Source organism: Crinia signifera, chromosome 4 (genome assembly GCF_055691185.1).
Source record: "Crinia signifera chromosome 4, ASM5569118v1, whole genome shotgun sequence".
Taxonomy (NCBI): Eukaryota; Metazoa; Chordata; class Amphibia; order Anura; family Myobatrachidae; genus Crinia; species Crinia signifera.
Window position 1 is genome coordinate 114772903 of NC_139220.1, and position 20816 is coordinate 114793718.

Here is a 20816-nt window from a genome sequence, read left to right on the forward strand (position 1 = left end):
TATATATTACGGTCAAGATCTAGAGCACCACCATTTTTTCAATTCTTATAGAAACTGAAGGGTACTTGTTTCCTAGCACGGCGCCCACTAAGCAAATAGCTTAGTGGGCTATTCTGCGTAGTGAAATCGCATCGCAACGTGTACCGCCTACAGTGCTGTGCGATGCGATACAATTAAATATCGTATCACATCGCACGCATCGCCAGGGCCGCCGAGAGGCAGGGGGGGCGGGTACATTTTACCTGGGCCCGGGCCTGCCAGGGGGGCCCGGGTCCAGCGGACACACACTTTAAAAAAAATATTCTTTGGGCTGCGGGTGCGCCGGGATGACAAGGACCCGCACGCCCATGTGTCTGGCCACCCGCCCGCCCATGTGTCCGGCCACCCGCCCGTCAGCTGCAGCTGCCCCTGCCTTCCCCTGTCTGTCCTTCCCCTGCACAAAGAGAGACAGACGCTAGAAGTCATAGTTCACCTCTAGCGTCTGACAGGAAGCACAGCTCTGCACTTCCTGGTAACGCTGCAGAGCTGTGCTCCCTGTCAGAAACGCTGGAAGTGAAAAATGACTTCTAGCGTCTGTCTCTCTGTGCGCAGGGGAAGGCAGGGTAAAGCAGGGGCAGCTGCAGCTGATGGGCGGGTGGCCGGACACACGGGCACATATTAACCCCTTGGCAACGAGCTAGAACCCCTGGCAACGGAAATCCCCCTTGGCAACGAGCATTAACCCCTGGCAAAAAATATTAACCCCTTGGCAACATCCAATAATCCCTGGCAACGCATATTAACCCCTTGGCAATGAGCAAGAACCCCTGGCAATGGACAATAAACCCCCCTTGGCAACGAGCAAGAACCCCTGGAAACGGACATTAACCCCTGGGAACAAATATAAACCCGTTGGCAACAAGCAATAACCCCTGGCAATGCATATTAATTCCTTGGCACGGAGCAAGAACCCCTGGCAACGCACATTAACCCCCCCCTTGGCAACGAGCAAGGACCCCTGGCAACGCACATTAACCCCCCCTTGGCAACGAGCAAGAACCCCTGGCAACGCACATTAACCCCCCCCCCCCTTGGCAACGAGCAAGAACCCCTGGCAACGGACATTAACCCCCCTTGGCAATGGACATTAACCACCTTGGCAAAGGACATTAACCCCCTTGGCAACGGACATTAAACCCCTGGCAACAAGCAGGTAATTTATAATTTATTAGAAGCCTTACTGTGGGGGGCAATGTGGTGTGGCATAGTCAGTGTGTATCGACTTTTGTGTGACATCCCATTTTTTTGGGACGGTCCTGCATGCGTCTAATTAGGCAGGCAGGCAGGGAGGCTGAGGGCATGGCCAGCAGTTCACACAGCACTGGCCATGCCCTCACAGTGACAAAACGGGGCCCAAAAATTTTTGGCGCGTGCCTCTGCCACGCAAATATATTCCTTTCTCCACTACCAAAGTTGGGAGGTATGCATTAGGTGTGAGGGGCATTGCAGTGTGCAGCATAGTATCATAGGCATTGTGGTGAGCTGCATCATGTTTCAGAGAAATGGCGGTGTGTGGCATAATGTATCGCTCGTTCAGACACTGCCCGGCTGTTCCCGACCCGGCGTGCGGCCTGCGCTGCGTGTCTCGATCATAGGTCACGCTGCGCAGGCCGCAACGCTGACCACCAGCGCCGGAACCTGCTTGCCGCCGGGCCTCCCACATCCTCCCACATCATACCCGACGCCGGAACCTGCTCGCCGCCGGGCCTCCCACATCCTCCCACATCATACCCTACGCCGGAACCTGCTCGCCGCCGGGCCTCCCACGACGCACATGTCTACCCGACGCCTGCCTCTGCACTGCGGCCGCCTGCCCCCCTCCGCAGCTCAGAAAAAGTAAGTCAGTGTGGGGGCACAGGGGGCAATTTTCTTTTAGGGATGCCAATCCCGGGATCCCGGGATTGAGCATTTTTCGATCCCAGTGATATTGGTGTACCGGCCCCAAGATTTCTGTTGCCATCCCTTACATAGAAATGACCTTCTAGACCTAATTTGTCTCTGTCCCTGCGTCCTCACCATCTCTGTCCCCACCCTCTGGCCCTTCGTCACCACCGTCTCTGTCCCTGCATCCCGTTATCCCGCTCTATGCACCTTTGTCCCCGCCATCTCTCTCCCTGCATCCCCACCATTCCTTTCACTGTCCCTGAATTTTGCCACAATCTGTGTGGCATAATGTGAATTTTGGCACAATCCATGTGGAATAATTTGAATTTTGTGTCATTCCATGTGGCATAATGTGAATTTTACGACATTCCATGTGAATTTTGGCTCATTCTGTGTAGCATAATGTGTAAGGGGCAAGTATAAGGAGTCTACTATTGTGTTGCATAAAGTGTATATGGTGTGGTACACACCCCTATATCCTTTTAATGGCCACACCTCTTTTCTGTAGCTCGCCACTCCAGGGGGGCCCTGTGACACTGTTGTACCGGGGCCCAGGATTTCTCTTGGCAGCCCTGCGCATCGCACAGCACTGCAGACGGTACGCAATGCGATGCGATTAAATATCGCATAGTATCACATCATGTACTGTCTATAGTGCTGTGCGATGCGATGTCCATGTTAACTGCACAGGAGTGCTTATACAATGAAATATTGCATAGGATCGCATGGCACCAAATGCGATGCGATGCACCAAATGCAATGCGATATTTCATTGTAGAAGCACCCATGCCATGTGATGTGATGGGTGCGTGGCAAGTGCAGCGAGCCCCGCGAGGGGCCGCGGAATACATGTAAATTAATCTGCGTTGATCCACGTCCCCCTTGTCAGGATTTCGGAGGTCGGGATTCCACCGTCGGGATTTTGACCGCCGGGATTCCGACCGCCGGGATTTCATATCAATCTCTTTTCTAAGTATGACAATCTCTACTATAACCTCGTTACCATACTTTACACTTAACTTTGATGCTGCATTATGTTGAACAGTGCCTGATAGGGTTACACTGGACAAGGTCCAAGGTCAGTTTATGTTTAAATAGCCTGGAGGCTTCTAGGAGTGGGTAAATAGAATGTGCTGCTGTCAGTTACTACAGGAAAAACCTACATAATGGGCCCACAAAATGTAAGCCCTCAAACCAAACAGAACAGAAAGTCATGTTTATTAGCATTTCATGTCCTGCTATGTCACTGTCTCACACACACACACACACACACACACACACACACACACACACACACACACACACACACACACACACACACACACACACACACATATATAATGGCACTTACCAAGAGGATCTGCTTTCCCATCCTTGTCTGGGACTGTGAATACTCCCACTACTTTGTGTCCTTCCTTACGTAGATTATTATACACCTCTTGGCCAAAGACACTCTGTCCAATAAGTGCTAGTCTTAGTTTATTTTGATAGTAGACCTGTAACACAAAACAATAGTAATACTCACTTACAGATGTTCTATTGAATATCATCTACTCCACTGGGGGATATCTCCATATTTTGTTGCACAAAGCAGAAAATAAAATGGTATTCTTATTGCTCTTTACAACATGGAGCTTATTCAAAAGCTATAGCTTTTGTGTACATTTCTGCAAGTGATGTAGTCAAAAGGTTGACAATGATAATGTCAACAGTTATGATGGTAACATTTTTAAAATGTCAACAGGCAACGTGATATCAACAGAACATTGATATCTGAAATGTTAACACTGTCGAAATGCCAACATTAGGGTTAGTCTGTGGGTGGGAGTGGTGGCAGACTTTGGCTACTGGAGAAAAATTAGGGTTAAGCACTAAAGGGAGGAGGGTTAGGGGAACAAAGAAATACTTACACATCGGTCTGACCTGGAACTAAAGGTCACGACCGCTCACCCGAAGAGGCTACACATGATGAATGTTGACAAGGTCAGTGTTGACATTATAACCATGTTGAAATTCTCATATTAACATGCTAAATGTAGTTATTAAACACTGTCAGCATATCATAGTTAGAAAACAGGTTAAAGCACCAATAGAGTTTTGTGTGAATTGGACATTTCCACCTGCTTGTACATGGTGAGGCAGAACTGGGAAGGGAGGATAATTGCAGAGAGATGCAGAGAAACAGCTATCTAAGCCATCTATTTGTGGATGCTTGAGGGCAGGTGTAACTACACAATGATGATAAGGACAGTTACCAGCACTAGCAACCTAAGAAGATACCACTGGTGATGACAGTTTATTTTCTCCATTGCTCATCCATACAGTATATTTGTGTGTTTTAGAGAGTATATGATTACAGAGGTTTCCCAAAAAAAATTGAATGCTAATAGGGACCTGGTGTTGCTGTACACAATAGACATGCCCCCTGGCTGGAACTGTGTAAACCGCATTTAGCAGCACCTTGGTGCTACTTCCACAATGTACATGAAATACATTGTAAAAGTAGCAATGTATAACACAGGTGAAGCATTATACTGACAGGGTGAGTAACCAAGAGCGCAGAGTCAACACATCAGTGGGTAGAGTGCACACGCTGGTTAATCCAGCAGCAGGGAGTTCCCATAAATAGCACTGAAGTGGAGTTAGTAGAGTCTGGAAAGTCCTTGCAGTTGCATGATCCCAGAAATGATCAATGACACAGGGACAGATTCAGAGTTGGAGATGCAATGCAATGTGGGTTGTTTTTTTTACTGCACATGCACAAAAAGTACTAAAAAAATCTTACTACAAATGTACACACTGTCCACTGTTGTACTGCAAATTTGCTCCCCTGACTGTACGTGGAGACATATATTACATATTTATATAATAAAATGGCTGGTCCCTGGAAAGTCTGAATGGAAGAAAATAAAATATAACAAGCAGCCTGTGTAAAAAATCCTGGTAAGATCTGTGGCCAATCTGTCAGTGAATGTAAAATGACTGTGAGAGGAATATGTTATTTTGTGACTCTGAATGCCAGAGGCTTCAAGCCCATAGCTGTATTTAGCTGCATTACTGTGTCATTTGGTAAGACTTGCAAAGACGTGTACAGGAAACTACTAAGAGTTCAGATAAATCAGATTTTCAGAGGCGTGTCCCTACTAAAGGCGAGCCCATATGCAGAGGCTGCTTTTGGAAGTAGTAGCCAAGTATCTCTTTTTGTCCCAATTCCTTTATCAGTCTGTAAGTACAGTATTATGGCTGTATCTTTACTTGTATATACCACTGACCAAAGGAGGCTCTACAGCAGGCATGTCAAACCCGCGGCCCACTGGCCATATGCTGCACAAAATACATATGTCTGCAGCTCCTCATTACTATGGGAAAACAAGTGGAGGGGTATGGGTAAAAACCTGGACCGGACAGGACCACGGAATGCCATACCGGACAGCAGTTTCTTGGTATCAGGGTTTGAAACTGGTATCATACAGACACAGGCCCTGATTCTGGTCGGCTCAGTAAGCTGCGAAGATTGCAGCAAATCAAAGGCTTGCACGAGGTGGGATTTCACTCTGGCAGGGTGTCATTTACTGGATTGCAGGGCTCTAAAAAGTATCATCCCAGCAATCAGGTCTGAATTAGGCCTGTAGCACAAACACAGTGGTGGGCATCAGGAGGTGCTCAAAATTTGCAACGCTCTTCTTATTGCTGCAGCGCTCTCTCCCTCATAGGGCTACGTGTAATTCTTGAGCATAGCCCACTGTGCACGCTGTGGAGGACACTGCAGCTGGAGGTACTAGGAGATGCACAATATTATTGCCATATAAATGAAGACCCCAACTGGGGTTTGGAATTTGCCATGTCTGCCCCATAATAATTGTGTAAGAGTCACTATGCACTAGTCCACAGTTTGGTAAGTTTTATCACAATAGGTGCAGTATTTATTCCATGGGTATTTACTCCATCCACTCAAACATTGCAAAGACCTATTTGTAGTTTGCTTTGTTCAAATAAATAACCATAAAAGCTCTGGTAAGTAACATACTAGTGTTCAGTGCAATGGCTGAGGGAGTTATAAAGTCACGTATATTGGGCCTAATTCAGACCCAAGCGCAGATGTCCAAAAATCACAGATTGAGATTTTTGAAGATCTGCACAGGTGTGCACACGCCATTGCATGTGCATGAACACTTAAACTGCGATCAACTCATTACAATGGGGACGACAATGTTGCAACCAAGTCTGAATCCGGCACATTATTCTGTACTTGTTTCCTAGCACGGCGCCCATCGCATACCTTAATTAATGGTATGCGATGGGACCCGATTTTCGGGTCCTAAGAGCCGCACTGTACAATTTTAATATCGCATCGCATGCCATTACATTGGCATGCAATGCAATTTCTAATTGTACAGGCACCCTGATGGGTGATTACTATGTTAAATGCACCCCCATTGTTAACGCCACCCCCACTATCGACGCCAACCCGTGCCCGCGAGGGGCGGCGGTACGCGTCCTCCGACCTTTTCATACCCCCACTATCCCCTTCGGCGTGGAGCTCATTTTATATAGTGTGGCGAGCACAGCGAGGCACCGAGCCCGAAGCGTGGCGAGCACAGCGAGCCCCGTGAGGGTACGTGGAATACATGTGAAGTTATCCGCGTCCCCTCGCCATACTATATAAAATCAACTCCACGCCAACGTGGATAGTGGGGGTATAAAAAGGTTGGAGGATGCGTACCGTCACCGCTCGCCACGCTTCGGGTTGGCGTTCATAGTGGCGGTGGCGTTAACAATGGGGGTGCATATAACATAGTAATCACCCATCAGGGTGCATGTACAATGTAATCATCGTTTTGATCGCATTGCATGCGATCTGGTCGCATGCAATGCGATCAAAACGATGGCATAAGATTAAAATCGGGGGCGCCATGTATGGTAACACTAGGAAACAAGTACCCATTATTCTGTATGGCTTGATATCTGCACCAGATACGGTACATACTGTAGGTAATGTAACAGCCTAAGGCAGTGGTTCCCAAACTGTGCGCCTAGGCTCCCAGGGGTGCCTCAGAGCACTTGCAGGGGTGCCTCAGGTTGGTGGCCAGAACCAATTCAAATTGTTTATGGTCAATGTAATGGGCAAAATCAGTGCTTGTGGCTTTCAAGTATAAAATACTGTATGCGTATAAACAGAAGTGAATCATGTTCCTTACCACATACTGTAACTGGACCTACTGTAAGGATGACATTTAAGCACAACTTACTTAATTTACAGTAATTATTATTTTTTTTATTCTTGGTAACAAACTTTTGGGTGCCCTGAAAAATATTCTGATACTCTTGGGGTGCCGTGAGTCCAAAAAGTTTGGGAACCACTGGCCTAAGGAAAGGAACTAATCACAAGGTGCGAGCTGGGAGCGGCCGTCATATTACATGCACCTGTGCCAACACGTGTACTCACAGAGGACAAGATATCGCTAAATCTTGTAGCTATCTGTATGGAGATCCCTGCTAATAATGGGAGACAAGGATAATGAAGAAAAAAAAAATATTAAAAGTGAGGACTAAAATTCTATGGAGAGAAGATTTTGTATTGGATTCTAAAAGATCTATTATACCCAAATGTCATGCATAGCACAATCAGTGTTACACTTTATGGGCCAGATGTTTCAAGCTTCAAACGTTATAAAATCAGGGTTGCCTACCCTCCAGGATTTTGTGGGAGTCTCCCGCTTTTTTACTCATTCTCCCGGTCTCATGGATATACCCAGGATCCTCCCGGATTTTCAGCCTGCGTGCTGAAAACTTGCATGCGCAAGTCATGAAGCACGACGTCATGACGTCGCTGACCTATTATGTAAATGTCAGCCACCCCGGGGCTCTGTGGGTAGTGCTGGATGCAGCATACAGCAGCTTCTCATTACACAGTGACAGTGGCAGCAGTATGGAGAGCAGGAGCAGCGGGAGAAGTGGCACGAGCAACGGTGAGAGTATTGATATTGTACTGAACTGACATGTTTCTTTGCTGAGATCCGCCTCTGCCCCCTTTCTCATCACACTGGTCGGGCCCGCCCCCTACTTCCTGGTACTGGCTGCCCTCTCTAGGAGGGCAGCCCAAAAGTCAGCAACCCTGGATAAAATAGTGATAAACAACCAGCCAATCAGCTCCTAACTACCATGTTACAGGCTGGGTTTGAAAAAAATACACTAAGGACCTGATTGGCTGGTTGTTTATCACTCTATATTTTATCACTGTTTGAAGCTTGGTACATCTGGCACTATGTGTGTAATCCACTGTGTTTTTATTCAAGTATCACTGTTTGCATATGTCTATATTTTAATCTCTAGACAAGTTGTTCCCACTCTCAGTGCCATGGCACCCTGGGGTGCAGCAAAGCACTACCATAGACTGGTGGTCCAGGATCAAGTTAATTGCTTATGGTCCGTGAGGTAAGCAAAACCAGTGCTGATGGCTGCCAATTATAAAATACGTGGAAGCACAATCCTGTTGACCACTACCACCACATAGCTGACCCTAAAGATGACAACACAATTCATTTAATAATGTTTGATGAATATTTTCAATAAGAAACTTTTGGCCCAAGGCACAGTGAGAAAAATTATGATAATCTAGGCTGGGCACCGTGATTCAAGATATTTGGGAACTACTGGACTGTAAGCTCTGATTATTATTATTATTATAATTTTATTTATAAGGCGCCACAAGTGTTTCGCAGCGCCGTACAAAGGAACAATACAGGGAGACAAAACTTGGCATAACATTGAATAAATAACAAAAATACAGTACAAATAAAGAGCACCACAGTTCAATACACATTACAGCTTAAATGTAAGTAGTGAGGACCCAATCAACATACAACTAGAGGCTTGAGGCCAATGATGGAGATGAGTATGAAGATGGTCACTGAGTGTTGGAGTAAAGGAAAGCTGTGAGTGAAATGTGAAGAGAAGTGGGCTTTGACAACAGGAGGGAAGAGGGCCCTACTCGGAGGAGCTTACAATCTAGTAGGAAGGGGAGACAGACAGATTACAAGAGGTGCAAGCTTCTTATATCTGGGCGGTTGGTGCACTAATAAGTAACAAGTGGCCCTCGGGGTTTTATTCAGCCCTCCTGACCAACATAGTTCCTCTACTTTTCTGGGGTATGGATCATTAGGTTGACAAGTTTTACATTGTCAGTCACATGAAAGGTTGACATGCATTAGGACCACATGTTCAAAAGTTCAACACTAGCAAATGATCGACATGCAAAATGTCGACATGAAAACGGTTGCCTTGTTTTTTTTTCCGGCTTTTGTGCCTTCGCCAACATACTGTAGGTCAACAGGGACACCATATAAGTGTACGGCGGCCACTCGCGTATGTCTACCTTTTTTATGACCTAATAACTGTCGCCCTAAAATCTGCAGACCCTTTGCTGCTCTTGATATCATGCAGTAAGAGCAGTGTATGCATACATTATAGTTACATAGGATTGGATGAGGAAGATGATGACGTTTTTGCGCAATGTTGAGTGGCCAGCCATAGGGTACCATAATGTTTTGGGCTGCATAAACACCACTGTCTGATTTCATTTTTATATTGTGATCTGAATCTTCCCCTAAAAAATCCCGCAAGTGGAATCAGGGCTGCAAGCAATGACTACAACTGGTCATGCGGTTGTATTGGGGTTGAAAAGGGAATTTTTATTAATTGCGTGTAAAATAACAACATAATAAATGTGTGTGTGTAATAGATAGATAGATAGATAGATAGATAGATAAAAGAATAATGGTACACCTGAATTAGCGCCTCCCTTGTATAGACACCCAGTGAATTAATAAAATAATACGGTACTTGTTTCCTAGCACGGCCACACCGATTTGCATCGGGGTGATCGTGTCGGAAAAATCGCATCGGTCGCATCGCATGCGACCAAATCGCATGCGATACGACCGACGCGATCGACCCGATTTTTACATTGAATCAAATGTGAATAGAGTCCCTGGGACCCTATTTTACATTGGATTCAATGTAAACTATTCCCCAGACCCCCAATTTTACCCCCTGAACGCCACCCCACGATTGACGCCAACCCGAAGCGTGGCGAGCGCAGCGAGCCCGCAAGGGGCGGCGGTGCGCATCCTCCGACCTTTTCATATGCCTACTATACACGTCGGCATGGAGTTGAGAATATAAAGTGTGGCGAGCGCAGCGAGCCACCGAGCCCGAAGCGTGGCGAGCGCAGCGCGCCCCGCGAGGGGACGCGTATAACTTCACAGGTATACGCATCCCCTCGCGGGGCTCGCTGTGCTCGACACGCTCGCTGCGCTCGCCACACTTTGGCCCTTATTCTGGTTGGTGCGGCCAGAGCCGCACACGGTGCTCTGGCCGCACAAACCAATCCCCGCCCACGAGACGGATCGCCACGGCCGTCCGTACACGGACGGCTGGCGATCCGCATAAAAATGGTGGGGCGTACGCCTCCACCATGGTGGGAGCTGCCCCCTGCATTCGATGGTCGTCGACCATCGAAGGCAGGGCCGCACGCCACAGCAGCTCCCGCAAGCTGAGACCACACGGACAATCGTCCGTGTGTGTTAGCTTGTATGGGGGCTGAGAGCTGACATCCGGCGACGTCAGCTTTCCGCCCCCATCAGTGGCGTCATACCCTCATTAGCATGCATACGCCCCGCGTTTGCATGGGAACGCCCATGAAACGCGGGGCGTATACATAGGGAAATGAGGGTATGAAGCCCCTCACGCCCCTATACGCTCCCTTTGCGGCGGACGAAATACGTCTGCGGCGAATGGGGCTGCACATGCGCAGATTGACCTCTGCGCATGTGCAGACTAAAAACATCGGCGGTACGGCCGCACGCGGGCTGTACCGCACGATGCAGAATAAGGGCCTTTATATTCTCAACTCCACGCCGACGTGGATAGTAGGGGTATGAAAAGGTCGGAGGACGTGCACCGCCGCCGCTCGCCACGCTTCAGGTTGGCGTCAATCGTGGGGTGGCGACGGGGCCATATACAATGTGAAATGGGTCATATTGGCCCATTTCACATTGTTTCCTATGTGAGATGGACTTAATCAAGTCCATCTCATCTTGTGCCATTATAATGGCACAAGACCGACGCGATGCTCCCGATTTCAATGTTAAAAATATTTTAACATTGAAGCCTATGGCAAAATCGCGGGCATCGCGTCGGGGGCCATGTTAATGCATGCGACCGATACGATGCCCCCGATTTTGCCTTTGCCGGCAAAATGGACCTGATTTCAAAGGAAATCGGATCCATCGCGGGCATCGTGTACCTTAACTTTAAGGTACACGATGCCCGCGATTGTGGCCGTTCTAGGAAACAAGTACCAATAATACTTCCTTTTAAGAGGATCTGGTGTTGTAGTTCTTCTGATTTTCAGAATCGCATAAAGGTATCTTTATGGTTTGCTTGCATAAAAATAATTTGGTACTTGTTTCCTAGCACGGCCACAATCGCGGCCATCGGGGGTAATTTTTAGTGGCCTGCGACGCGACCGACGCGATGCCCCCGATTTTTCCATTGAAATGCATTGAAAACAGTGAAAATCGGGTCGGTCGCGTCGTGTGCGGCTAAAAATGCTTAAATGGTCCACACGCGATGGCCGCGATTTCCCATAGGAAACAATGTTAAATGGGTCAATTTACCCAAATCATCATAGGGAAGAATGGTAAATGGGCCAGAAACCCCCCAAAAAAAACCTGACCAGTGAAATGTACCCCCAAAAGTAGTTTACGCCACCCCGCGATCAACGTGAACCCGAAGCGTGGCGAGCGCAGCGAGCCCGCGAGGGGCGGCGGTACGCGTCCTCCGACCTTTTCATACCCCCACTATCCACGTCGGCGTGGAGTTGAGAATAGAATAGTGTGGCGAGCGCAGCGAGCCACCGAGCCCGAAGTGTGGCGAGCGGACGCGGATACCTTCACAGGTAAACGCGTCCCTTCGCGGGCTTCACAGGTGTCCGCGTCGCCATGGACACCTGGGAAGCCCGCGAGGGGACGCGTATAACTGTGAAGGTATCTGCGTCCGCTCGCCACGCTTCGGGCTCGGTGGCTCGCTGCGCTCGCCACACTATTCTGTTCTCAACTCCACGCCGACGTGGATAGTGGGGGTATGAAAAGGTAGGAGGACGCGTACCGCCGCCCCTCGCGGGCTCGCTGCGCTCGCCACGCTTCGGGTTCACGTTGATCGCGGGATGGCGTCTAGTACTTTTGGGGGGACATTTTGATGTTCAGGGGTGTTTTTGGCCCATTTACCATTGTTCCCTATGATAATTTGGGTAAATTGATCCATTTCACATTGTTTCCTATGGGAAATCGGGGTCATCGCGGGTAAATTGAGGCATTTAACATTGTTCTCTATGGGGAAATCGCGGGCATCGCGTCTGGCCCATCGCACCCGATTTTTTAGTGCATGCGATGCCCGCGATGGCCCCGATTTTACCCCCGATGCCCGCGATTATGATCGTTGTGGCCGTGCTAGGAAACAAGTACCAATAATTTATTTGCAGGAATACAGATAACAATAAAAATAGGGTGTAGGAACAAAAGCAGGGTCCTGTGGTGGCTGTTATTTCCAGCGTCGGTTCTTGTCCGGATCAAGGGCTTTATTCTGATCGGTGCGGATATTCCCGAATTCTTACGGTGCGGTCCGCACGCCACGCTGTTCGGCGGCGTGCGGCCTTCGTCCGTAGAAACGCCCACGTGTCCTCCGCATTCGGACGGACTCACTCTTTAAGAACAGGGCGTGTTTACGGACGACATACAAACCATGCGTGTGCGGGGCAAACACTCCGATTCTGCACGGTCTGACCGCATATGCACGGCCTTCCCGCGTCAGAACGGACGCGAACCGGCCACTATGCACAGATGCGGTGTACTTACGCAAAAAACCAGACTACTGTTATCTGATTTTCCAAATAGATCACATGACACACTTAGGCAATTATCAAACCACTTTGAGAACAGATTGTTGCTCCTGGTCATCTGTTATTTAGCTAATTGATCCTTAAACACTTACAAGCACTATACATTAATCCTAACATTCCCTATGGCGATAAAAATGACATCTACCCTTTTGCTGTGTACATATCTAAACATCCACATGTTTGTGTTTTAAATGCTATTTATACTTTTAATGTTAAATACTAAAATAACACACAGACAACTTCTTAAATAACGGCTAACTTTTATTATAAAATTTAAACAAAATGGACCAACATCAGTCCAGCAGCAGGACACAGAGGTCCTCCACATGAGCGGTCATCCGCCTCAGGTCCTCCCGTAAGCTCATGAGAGCCCCTCGAACTCCCTGGGCTGGCTCCTGGTAATCTGTGTGCATGAGAAAGGGGGTACAACATTAATTATGCTACTCACGTACACCTTGTACAGTCAATCCTAAGTACCTACACCATGATAAATCATACATACAAAAAAAGCCTTAGCCACTCTTGTATGTAATGTCATCAAATATATGATCATGATGCTGCCACCACACACACACACTTGTGTGACATATACATTTCACAATCTATATATCAAAAACACAACCACACTTGAGGATCACTCACAGTTGTCCTGGCCAAAGACTCCTCACTCAACTCAAAACATACACCCACTACAACATGGCACATTTACCCATACATATATACCTGCATGTTACTGCTTAATCGCTAAACTGCATGATAGATAGATAGAATAGATAGAATAGATAGAATAGATACCACAGGAAAATGCTAGGCTACTCCCTCTTCCCATTACTTCATGATTCCTTGTCACATTTGCCAGATAGGTGAAAGTGCAGCACTAATCCGCTTCCATACACCAAACAATTTCTAAGGTCAATCCATCATACATAATACCTTTCAAAAATACATGACAACAACACGGGCACACTGGCTAGAGGGGTGCCCATGCAAACTGCCCACTTGGGGCTCCAGTATAAATCAGGCCTGCCCATAATCCATTGATGTTTTATTGTTGCTTCTATACAAAGAGCCTCCATAAATAAACACTCATCACCTACATGAGCATCCAGATTGCACGTTTGCAGGATGGCCCTATAAGGCCAAAGGGTGTCTGTTCTTTCCCATTTTTTGGGACTACTCTTTACTATATTATAGGAAAATTGAATCAGCTGTGCGACATAACAAACTGTACCTAACTCAGTAATGAAGCATTAGGTCTACTTACCCCTGCCAGGCAGCTCCACCAGGTCTTCATCCTCATCATTGGGAGGTGGTGTCACATCGTGGAGGGGTAGGGGCACCTCCTCCTCCTCCACTTCGACCTCCTGGGACACCTCCTGGGCCTCCTCCGTGTCCTCCTCCGTCACCACCTCAATGGCCACCTCCTGTCTGGCCTCCTCACTGGCCACCTCCTGTCTGGCCTCCTCACTGCCCACCTCCTGGGCCTCCTGACGTGCCTGTTCGGCTCTCTCCCGCGCTGTGGGTTAAACAAACAAAATGGGTGAGTGTCATTTGACATTGAAATTACTCTAACAAGTACATATCATAACCACATTATATATGTGTTATATATTACACATATAGTATATGGCTTTTCTATGTCATCAACACCCAATTGACCTCATGTAATATTAATATTAAATAATGTGAAAATGCAAACACTCACTGGCCTAGATGCACTAGCCTTCAAAAGTGATACAATGTAGAGTGATAAACACGCAGCCAATCATATCCTTCCTGTCATGTCACAGACTGTAGTTGTAAAATGCCAGGTAGGAGCTGATTGGCTGCCTGTTTGTTACTCTCCATTTTAACACTTTTGAAGCAGACCGAATCCTGGCCACTGTCATTTATATGTATTTGGCGAAAATACTTACAGCGTTGCAGACGCCGCCTCAGAGCCTGCAGACGCTCTGGCTCCCGCCTCCGCAGGTCGGACCATCGCCTCTCCAGTTGGGCGATGGTCCTCCGCACATGAGTGCGGGCGAATATGCGGCGCCGGGCCGCAACATATGCCCGGCGCTTGTCCCGGTTACTTATGAAGGGGCCTGCCTGCCCCAGTCTGCGCTCCATAACTCCCACCAGCGCCAGTAGCTCCGCAGTGGAGAAAGGTTCTGCACGCTGGTAGGCAGCCATTTTAGCAATGGCACATGAAAATACATCCTGTCGTGTGATTGGTTGGTAACTTCACTATTTGGTATAAACTTTATTATCCATATTGACATGGACGTTGTGTATGCGCCCAAACATCTGCGATAACATCGCACCGCCAAGCAACGCGTGCTATAGGTTGGCATCGCTTAGCTGTACTTCGCATTACTTACTGTATGCATTTATGTGTGGCAACATGCGCCCTATTGAATGCCTCCTGTGGACCTGGTGTTGGGGAGCTGTACGGCGTAAGTAGCCAGGGCGTACATGGGTACATGGGTAACCGGAGTCACCCAAAACCCACGCATCACGGCCTTCAAGCTCTTGGAGACTTCGAGTTGAAGGAGAGAATTTCCATGGATGGGCCACATACCACCATCACGTTCAGTGAGTGGAACAATTTTCGGTTCCTATATATCTTCTCACTTCGAGATGGAGGCACAAATGGTACATGGGTGCCATCCACAGCCCCTTTCACATTAGGGAAGCCAGCAATTTGATGGAATGCCTGCTGGCTTCCGTGAAGGGTTTCTTGGGCAAAAGACATGGCCACGAAGTGCCCCTTGCGCCTATACATGGCTGACATCACACGCCTCAGGATTCGGCAGAAAGCCGGCTGAGATATTCCAGCAAGTACTGCCACTACTTGTTGGAAAGATCCTGAGGCGCAGAAATGCAACACCGCCAGCAGCTGTGTGTGAGGCGGAATTGCTGTCGTGATCCCATGAAGAGGTTCTAGATCACTCTCAATTAAAGAGAGTATATCTAGAATAACATGTGGGGGTAACCTGTACCTAGTAAGTACCTCATCATCGGGCATCCCAAAGAGTGTCACCCGTGTGCGGAAGATTCTAGCACGTCCTGGCCTCCTTGGGCGACGAGTGGGGTGAGCCGCAAGTGACCTTAGCCGGTGTGCCATGTAGCGCATGACCCCTTCAGCTAGCTACAAAAAAGGTAACAAAATAAGGATACACCTATGGCAAGATTGGTGATACTTCAAAATTTGACACATTTAATGCAACTATACGTACAATACAGGGGCGCCCAGTGTAGTCCCACAGATCCATAGTATTCTAGAAAGAAGATTGAATTATCTAACCACACCACACACCTTGTTAAAGACACATTTATTGTAAACATGTAACAACTAAACACAAAGTAAGTACAGTATTACAGGTGTGCTCACCTGCTCAATAACTACATAGAAACAAATCCCATAATGCTGGGACATGTAGTTCACCATTATATGGTGCCACAAACGTTTAACATATGTCAGTTAAATGGTGGCCAGCTAACATGTTTCTGTAATGCTAACAAGACTGTGCTGTTCCAACAATCTGGAGCAGCAGAATGCTTACCTTATAACCTGGCCCAATACTGCCCTGGAGACAAATGCACCTAGCTGCTATGCACAATTTATAGGCCTAGCACATGTGTTGTGCATGACATCAGTGATGAGTATTGCATGACTTCTGGGCCGGATTTGAACATGGATTGTGCAAATTCCTTTTTATGGTCAATCTCCACACAAACACAGTACTACTGAACATTTGACAGATAGCATTTAGGATTGCATAACGTTACATGTGTCCATGACAACAAATCTTTAAACAGGTCACCTATATATTAGTTTGATGTTTCTCCATGTTTTGTACAAGCGATTTACAGCTACTATGGGCGTGGCGTATGCGCCGCACACACACCACGGCGTACGCAGCCGTGTGTGACGCTGCCGCATGGAACGCAGCTTGTAGCTGATTAACGCCAATTACTCCAAACTTATTTAAAATTGCCCTACACAGGCAAAGAGTTGTTGCTAACATGGCTGGCTCAGAGTCAGAGGAGGAACAGGTGGTGCAGAACCTCTTGGCCCGCATGGAGGCCAACACCACCTATGTCCCCCTCAACCCAGACCAGCCAGATGGGCCAGCAACATCAGGCCAATCGGCAGCTGGCCCATCCTCAGCATCAGCAGAATCATTGGCAACACAGCAGGTGGCTTCCCAACAGAGTACCCAGGCCAGCACTTCAAGTACAGCAACCGGTGGCCGTGCCCGTGGCCGTGGCCGCAGTGGGGCAACAGAGGAACCAACCACAAGAAACATGGCATATGAACCGCAGGAGCTTGACATCCTGGTGACCCGGGCACGTGATTTAATTGAGTGCCCAGCGGTGAAGTTGACACACACAAGGAGATGGAAGATCAGGGAGGAGATAACGGCGGAGATTAATGCAGTGGCTCCACAAGTTCGTCAGACGGAGCACGTTAAGAAGAGGCAAGTAGATGTGTGTTACATTTGAGTGGTACAAGTCCAGTAATGTTTACATTAAATATTAGATGGAGTTGGTCAATGGGTGTTCACGTTGCTTGGAGGCACAGACATGTTGGCCATGACATTGAATTGATAGTTATTGGAGGGGGACTGTTGTTGTATCTTCTAAGGGTTGGGTTTAAATATGAATATAATGTAAGTTTGTTGTCAGTAGGCACATGTTGTATTATGTTTCAGATTGCAATGGGTGCTACAGCAAACATGAGGAGTTACATGTATTAATATGTACACTTTGATTGCAGGTGGCACGACTTCAAAGGCAACCTCAAGAAGAAATTGACCCAGCGGTGGGAACACAGCCACACCTCTGGGGCTGGCCCCATGCCATCTAAGCTGGAGCTCACCCCCTGGAAGAGATGGCCCAGTGCTGCATAGCAGTGGAGGAGGTCCGGGGGGTGAGCACTATAGACAGCGAGTCCCCAGCGGAAGTGATGGCTTCTACGCTTGAAGGTAATTATTTGCCAGGCCATAAGTAGCTGTTTTAAATTTGGCATGGAATGTGTGGTAATTGGTAATTTCTAGTTCAACAGCATCCCCACCGCTTGGTCAAGATTCTCTTGAGGAGGTTGTGGAGTCTGTGCCACCTGGCCCCAGTAGCAGGCCCGTGCAGCAGCAGCCGGGATTGTCCGCGGCTGAATTGTCCACGTGGGGCAGTGTGCTAGATAGTATTGTGCAGCAGGGAGACTCGGCATTGGAGCGGGTGCGTAGGACCGAGGAGGTGCTGCAGGGTTTGACCACCAGCCAGCAGAGTATTGCTGCGAGCCTGCAGGCTATGAGTGCCAGCCAGCAATCTATTGCTGCTAGCCTGCAGGTGCTGGCTGATCAAGCCCTGCGGCAAAATGACCTCCTCCTCCGCCATAATGAACTTATGGTGGAGCTAGTTACCACCAATAGGGTCCTAATGTCACCCGCTTCTGGTGCTTTACCAACTTCATCACTCCCTGCTGCCAGAGGGGGAAGAAGATCCACCCCCTCCCCAGCATGTGCTCCACGTGAGCCACCATCTGACTCTGGCCGTGGGCGAGGCCGAAGAGCTGCTGCACGTGGCAAGGAGCCTGCCAGGGGCAAAGATGCCCGCAAATGAACTTGTGTCCCCATTAATCTCCACCGTTATGTCTTCCCAAATCTTCCATTGAGCTGTGTGTGTCAGCATCCTGTGTCAAAATCCGTGCCGAGGGTCACCACATTTGCCTGCGGTTCAAATGTCATGTTTGGTTCCCCTGTTGCCCTGTTTCGGCTACCATTACTGTGTGCTGTACTTGAAGTGTTGGTGCTGTACTTTTGTTGTGAAGCCACCTGATGTGTTCCTAATGATTCTGCTGTGGCTATTTATTCTATATTATTTCCTTTTATTCCTGTTATGGTTCCATTTTATTTTTGATGTTTTTAAAATTTTTGGCAAAGTGTCTTTAATAAATGTTATTTTGGCCCCACAAATGTCTGTATTAATTGATACATGCAGAAGTGCCATGTGTATTAGTATTATTAATATTAAGTTGTGTGGATTATTTGCAGTGTAAAAGTGTGTGACAAGTGCAGCATGTAATGTGCCCTTTAAGCTGCAATGCTTCCAATTGTAGCAGTGAGAAGCGTGTAATTAACAAGTAATGGGTAAAGTATGTGATTGTATTGTGTTCAGGTGACATTGGTTGAGGTGCGTCCGTCCTGATTCGGCGTTCCGATTGCCTAGCGCATGACCGAGTGGTGTCCGCAAAGCAATAGTAGCCTTTTGGACACCGCACATTTCTACCCTTTTTGTTCGCGTGCATTCGGCGTGCTGTCCGAATGCACGCCTACCCAAATATGTGTACTCCCCCGTGTCCGCCCATGTTTCCGCCCAGTTTAGCCCACTTTGAAACTACGCCCCTGTGTCATTCCGCATGACGCCCATAACACACCCATATTGCCCGAGTGATTGCGGTGCACATTTCTGTACGGTATTAATGAGAACAAGTACGGAGACCATGCGTGGCACATGCGCATCGCGTTCTCCACGCATGCGCAGACGGCTAAAAAACGCCATCCGAAAGAATTCGGAAAAGTCCGCACCGATCAGAATAAGGGCCCAAGTCCGACTACAGGACTTTTCCACCACAGGACTGGGTGACCCTGTTTTTGTTCCTACTCCTTCTTTTTATTGTTATCTGTATTCCTGCAAATAAATTCTTTTTATGCAAGCAAACCATAAAGATACCTTTATGCGATTCTGAAAATCAGAAGAACTACAACACCAGATCCTCTTAAATGGAAGTATTATTTCATTAATTCACTGGGTGTCTATACAAGGGAGGCGCTAAGTCAGGTGTACAGTACCATTATTCTTTCCCCTATACTTTTCAACTGAGTCTTAAAGGTTAGACTCTGTAGGTCCACCTGCAAGCAGCCCTCTAGGAGCGCCCGAGAAATTCACAACATTATAAACTAATAGATAGATTAGCATAAATCTATAGCCACACAAAGAGCGCAGGGGTATGTATTTAGCTCAGAGTGCCTGGGACATAATGGGAAATAATTTCCTTTCTTAGTTTTGCTATTTCTCTCCACTACTGGAAGCACACTGACAGGAGTAACCCAGAGCTAACCTTGAACACGGTGGAAGCCTGGTCTGCTGTACATTATAGCCCAATGCTCCTACAACTGGAAACTTCCATCAGACTTATTTACAGATGGCTGGAGGTGCTTTCTACCGTGAAATCGGATACACATAGGCTAACCAGGCATCATGTCAGTGGGCAGCTGTAGTTCTCCTGTCAGTCATGCAGCAGTCTGTCACCCCAGCATAACACCCGGCGGGGCGCACTTACTGAGCTTCCAATACTTCAGCACGACGCATGACCACTGGATGAGTGTTCTATACGTATTGTTGCAGTAAATCACTATCACAGCATTCCATACTAGACAAGCGCTGATACAGCCACATGGCAGAAAGGGGGATTATTATTAACCTATTGAATGAGTGCCAGCTGATGACCATGCCAGCTCGCTGCCAGGTTACTCACTGTTGCAGTAGAGAACTTCCTAATGAACTGGTTGGCAACCCACAGCATATCTGCAAGTGGCCGGCAGCAGCGCGTCACACGCAGTAATAACACCCCAATAGCAAAGAGAGACGCAGCAGCTGCAGATCTTCTCCGAGAGACCGAGACTCTCACAACATATCCACCTAGAACACACCCCCTGACATAGCCACGCCCACACCAATGTCTCTGACAGGCACCACATACTCACTAGCCCTATTGTTCCGTGTAGCATAGGCACGCCCCTTGCCTGGCTTTGTAATGTCAACTGACAGACCACGCCCACAGCGCACACCTCTAACCGTGTCTTTCCTGTATTTCTTGGATGCTGCTGCTGTTCCACTAGGCACTGACTGATGCAACCACAGAGGGGCGGGGCTACAGGTTAATCAT

At 47.8% G+C, this 20816-nt stretch overlaps 1 protein-coding gene across 1 annotated transcript in view; it reads right to left on the minus strand.

The window, feature by feature from the left end:
- Positions 1–20570, minus strand: part of ALDH1L2 (aldehyde dehydrogenase 1 family member L2) — a 68163-nt gene extending 47593 nt beyond the window's left edge. The window contains exons 1-2 of the mRNA XM_083182288.1: positions 20406–20570; positions 3275–3419 (exon numbers count right to left, since the gene is read on the minus strand). Of these exons, the coding sequence (XP_083038414.1) occupies positions 3275–3419; positions 20406–20453 (193 nt within the window). The 5' untranslated portion in view covers positions 20454–20570. The remainder of the gene's footprint in view (positions 1–3274; positions 3420–20405) is intronic.
- Positions 20571–20816: the final 246 nt, after the last annotated feature.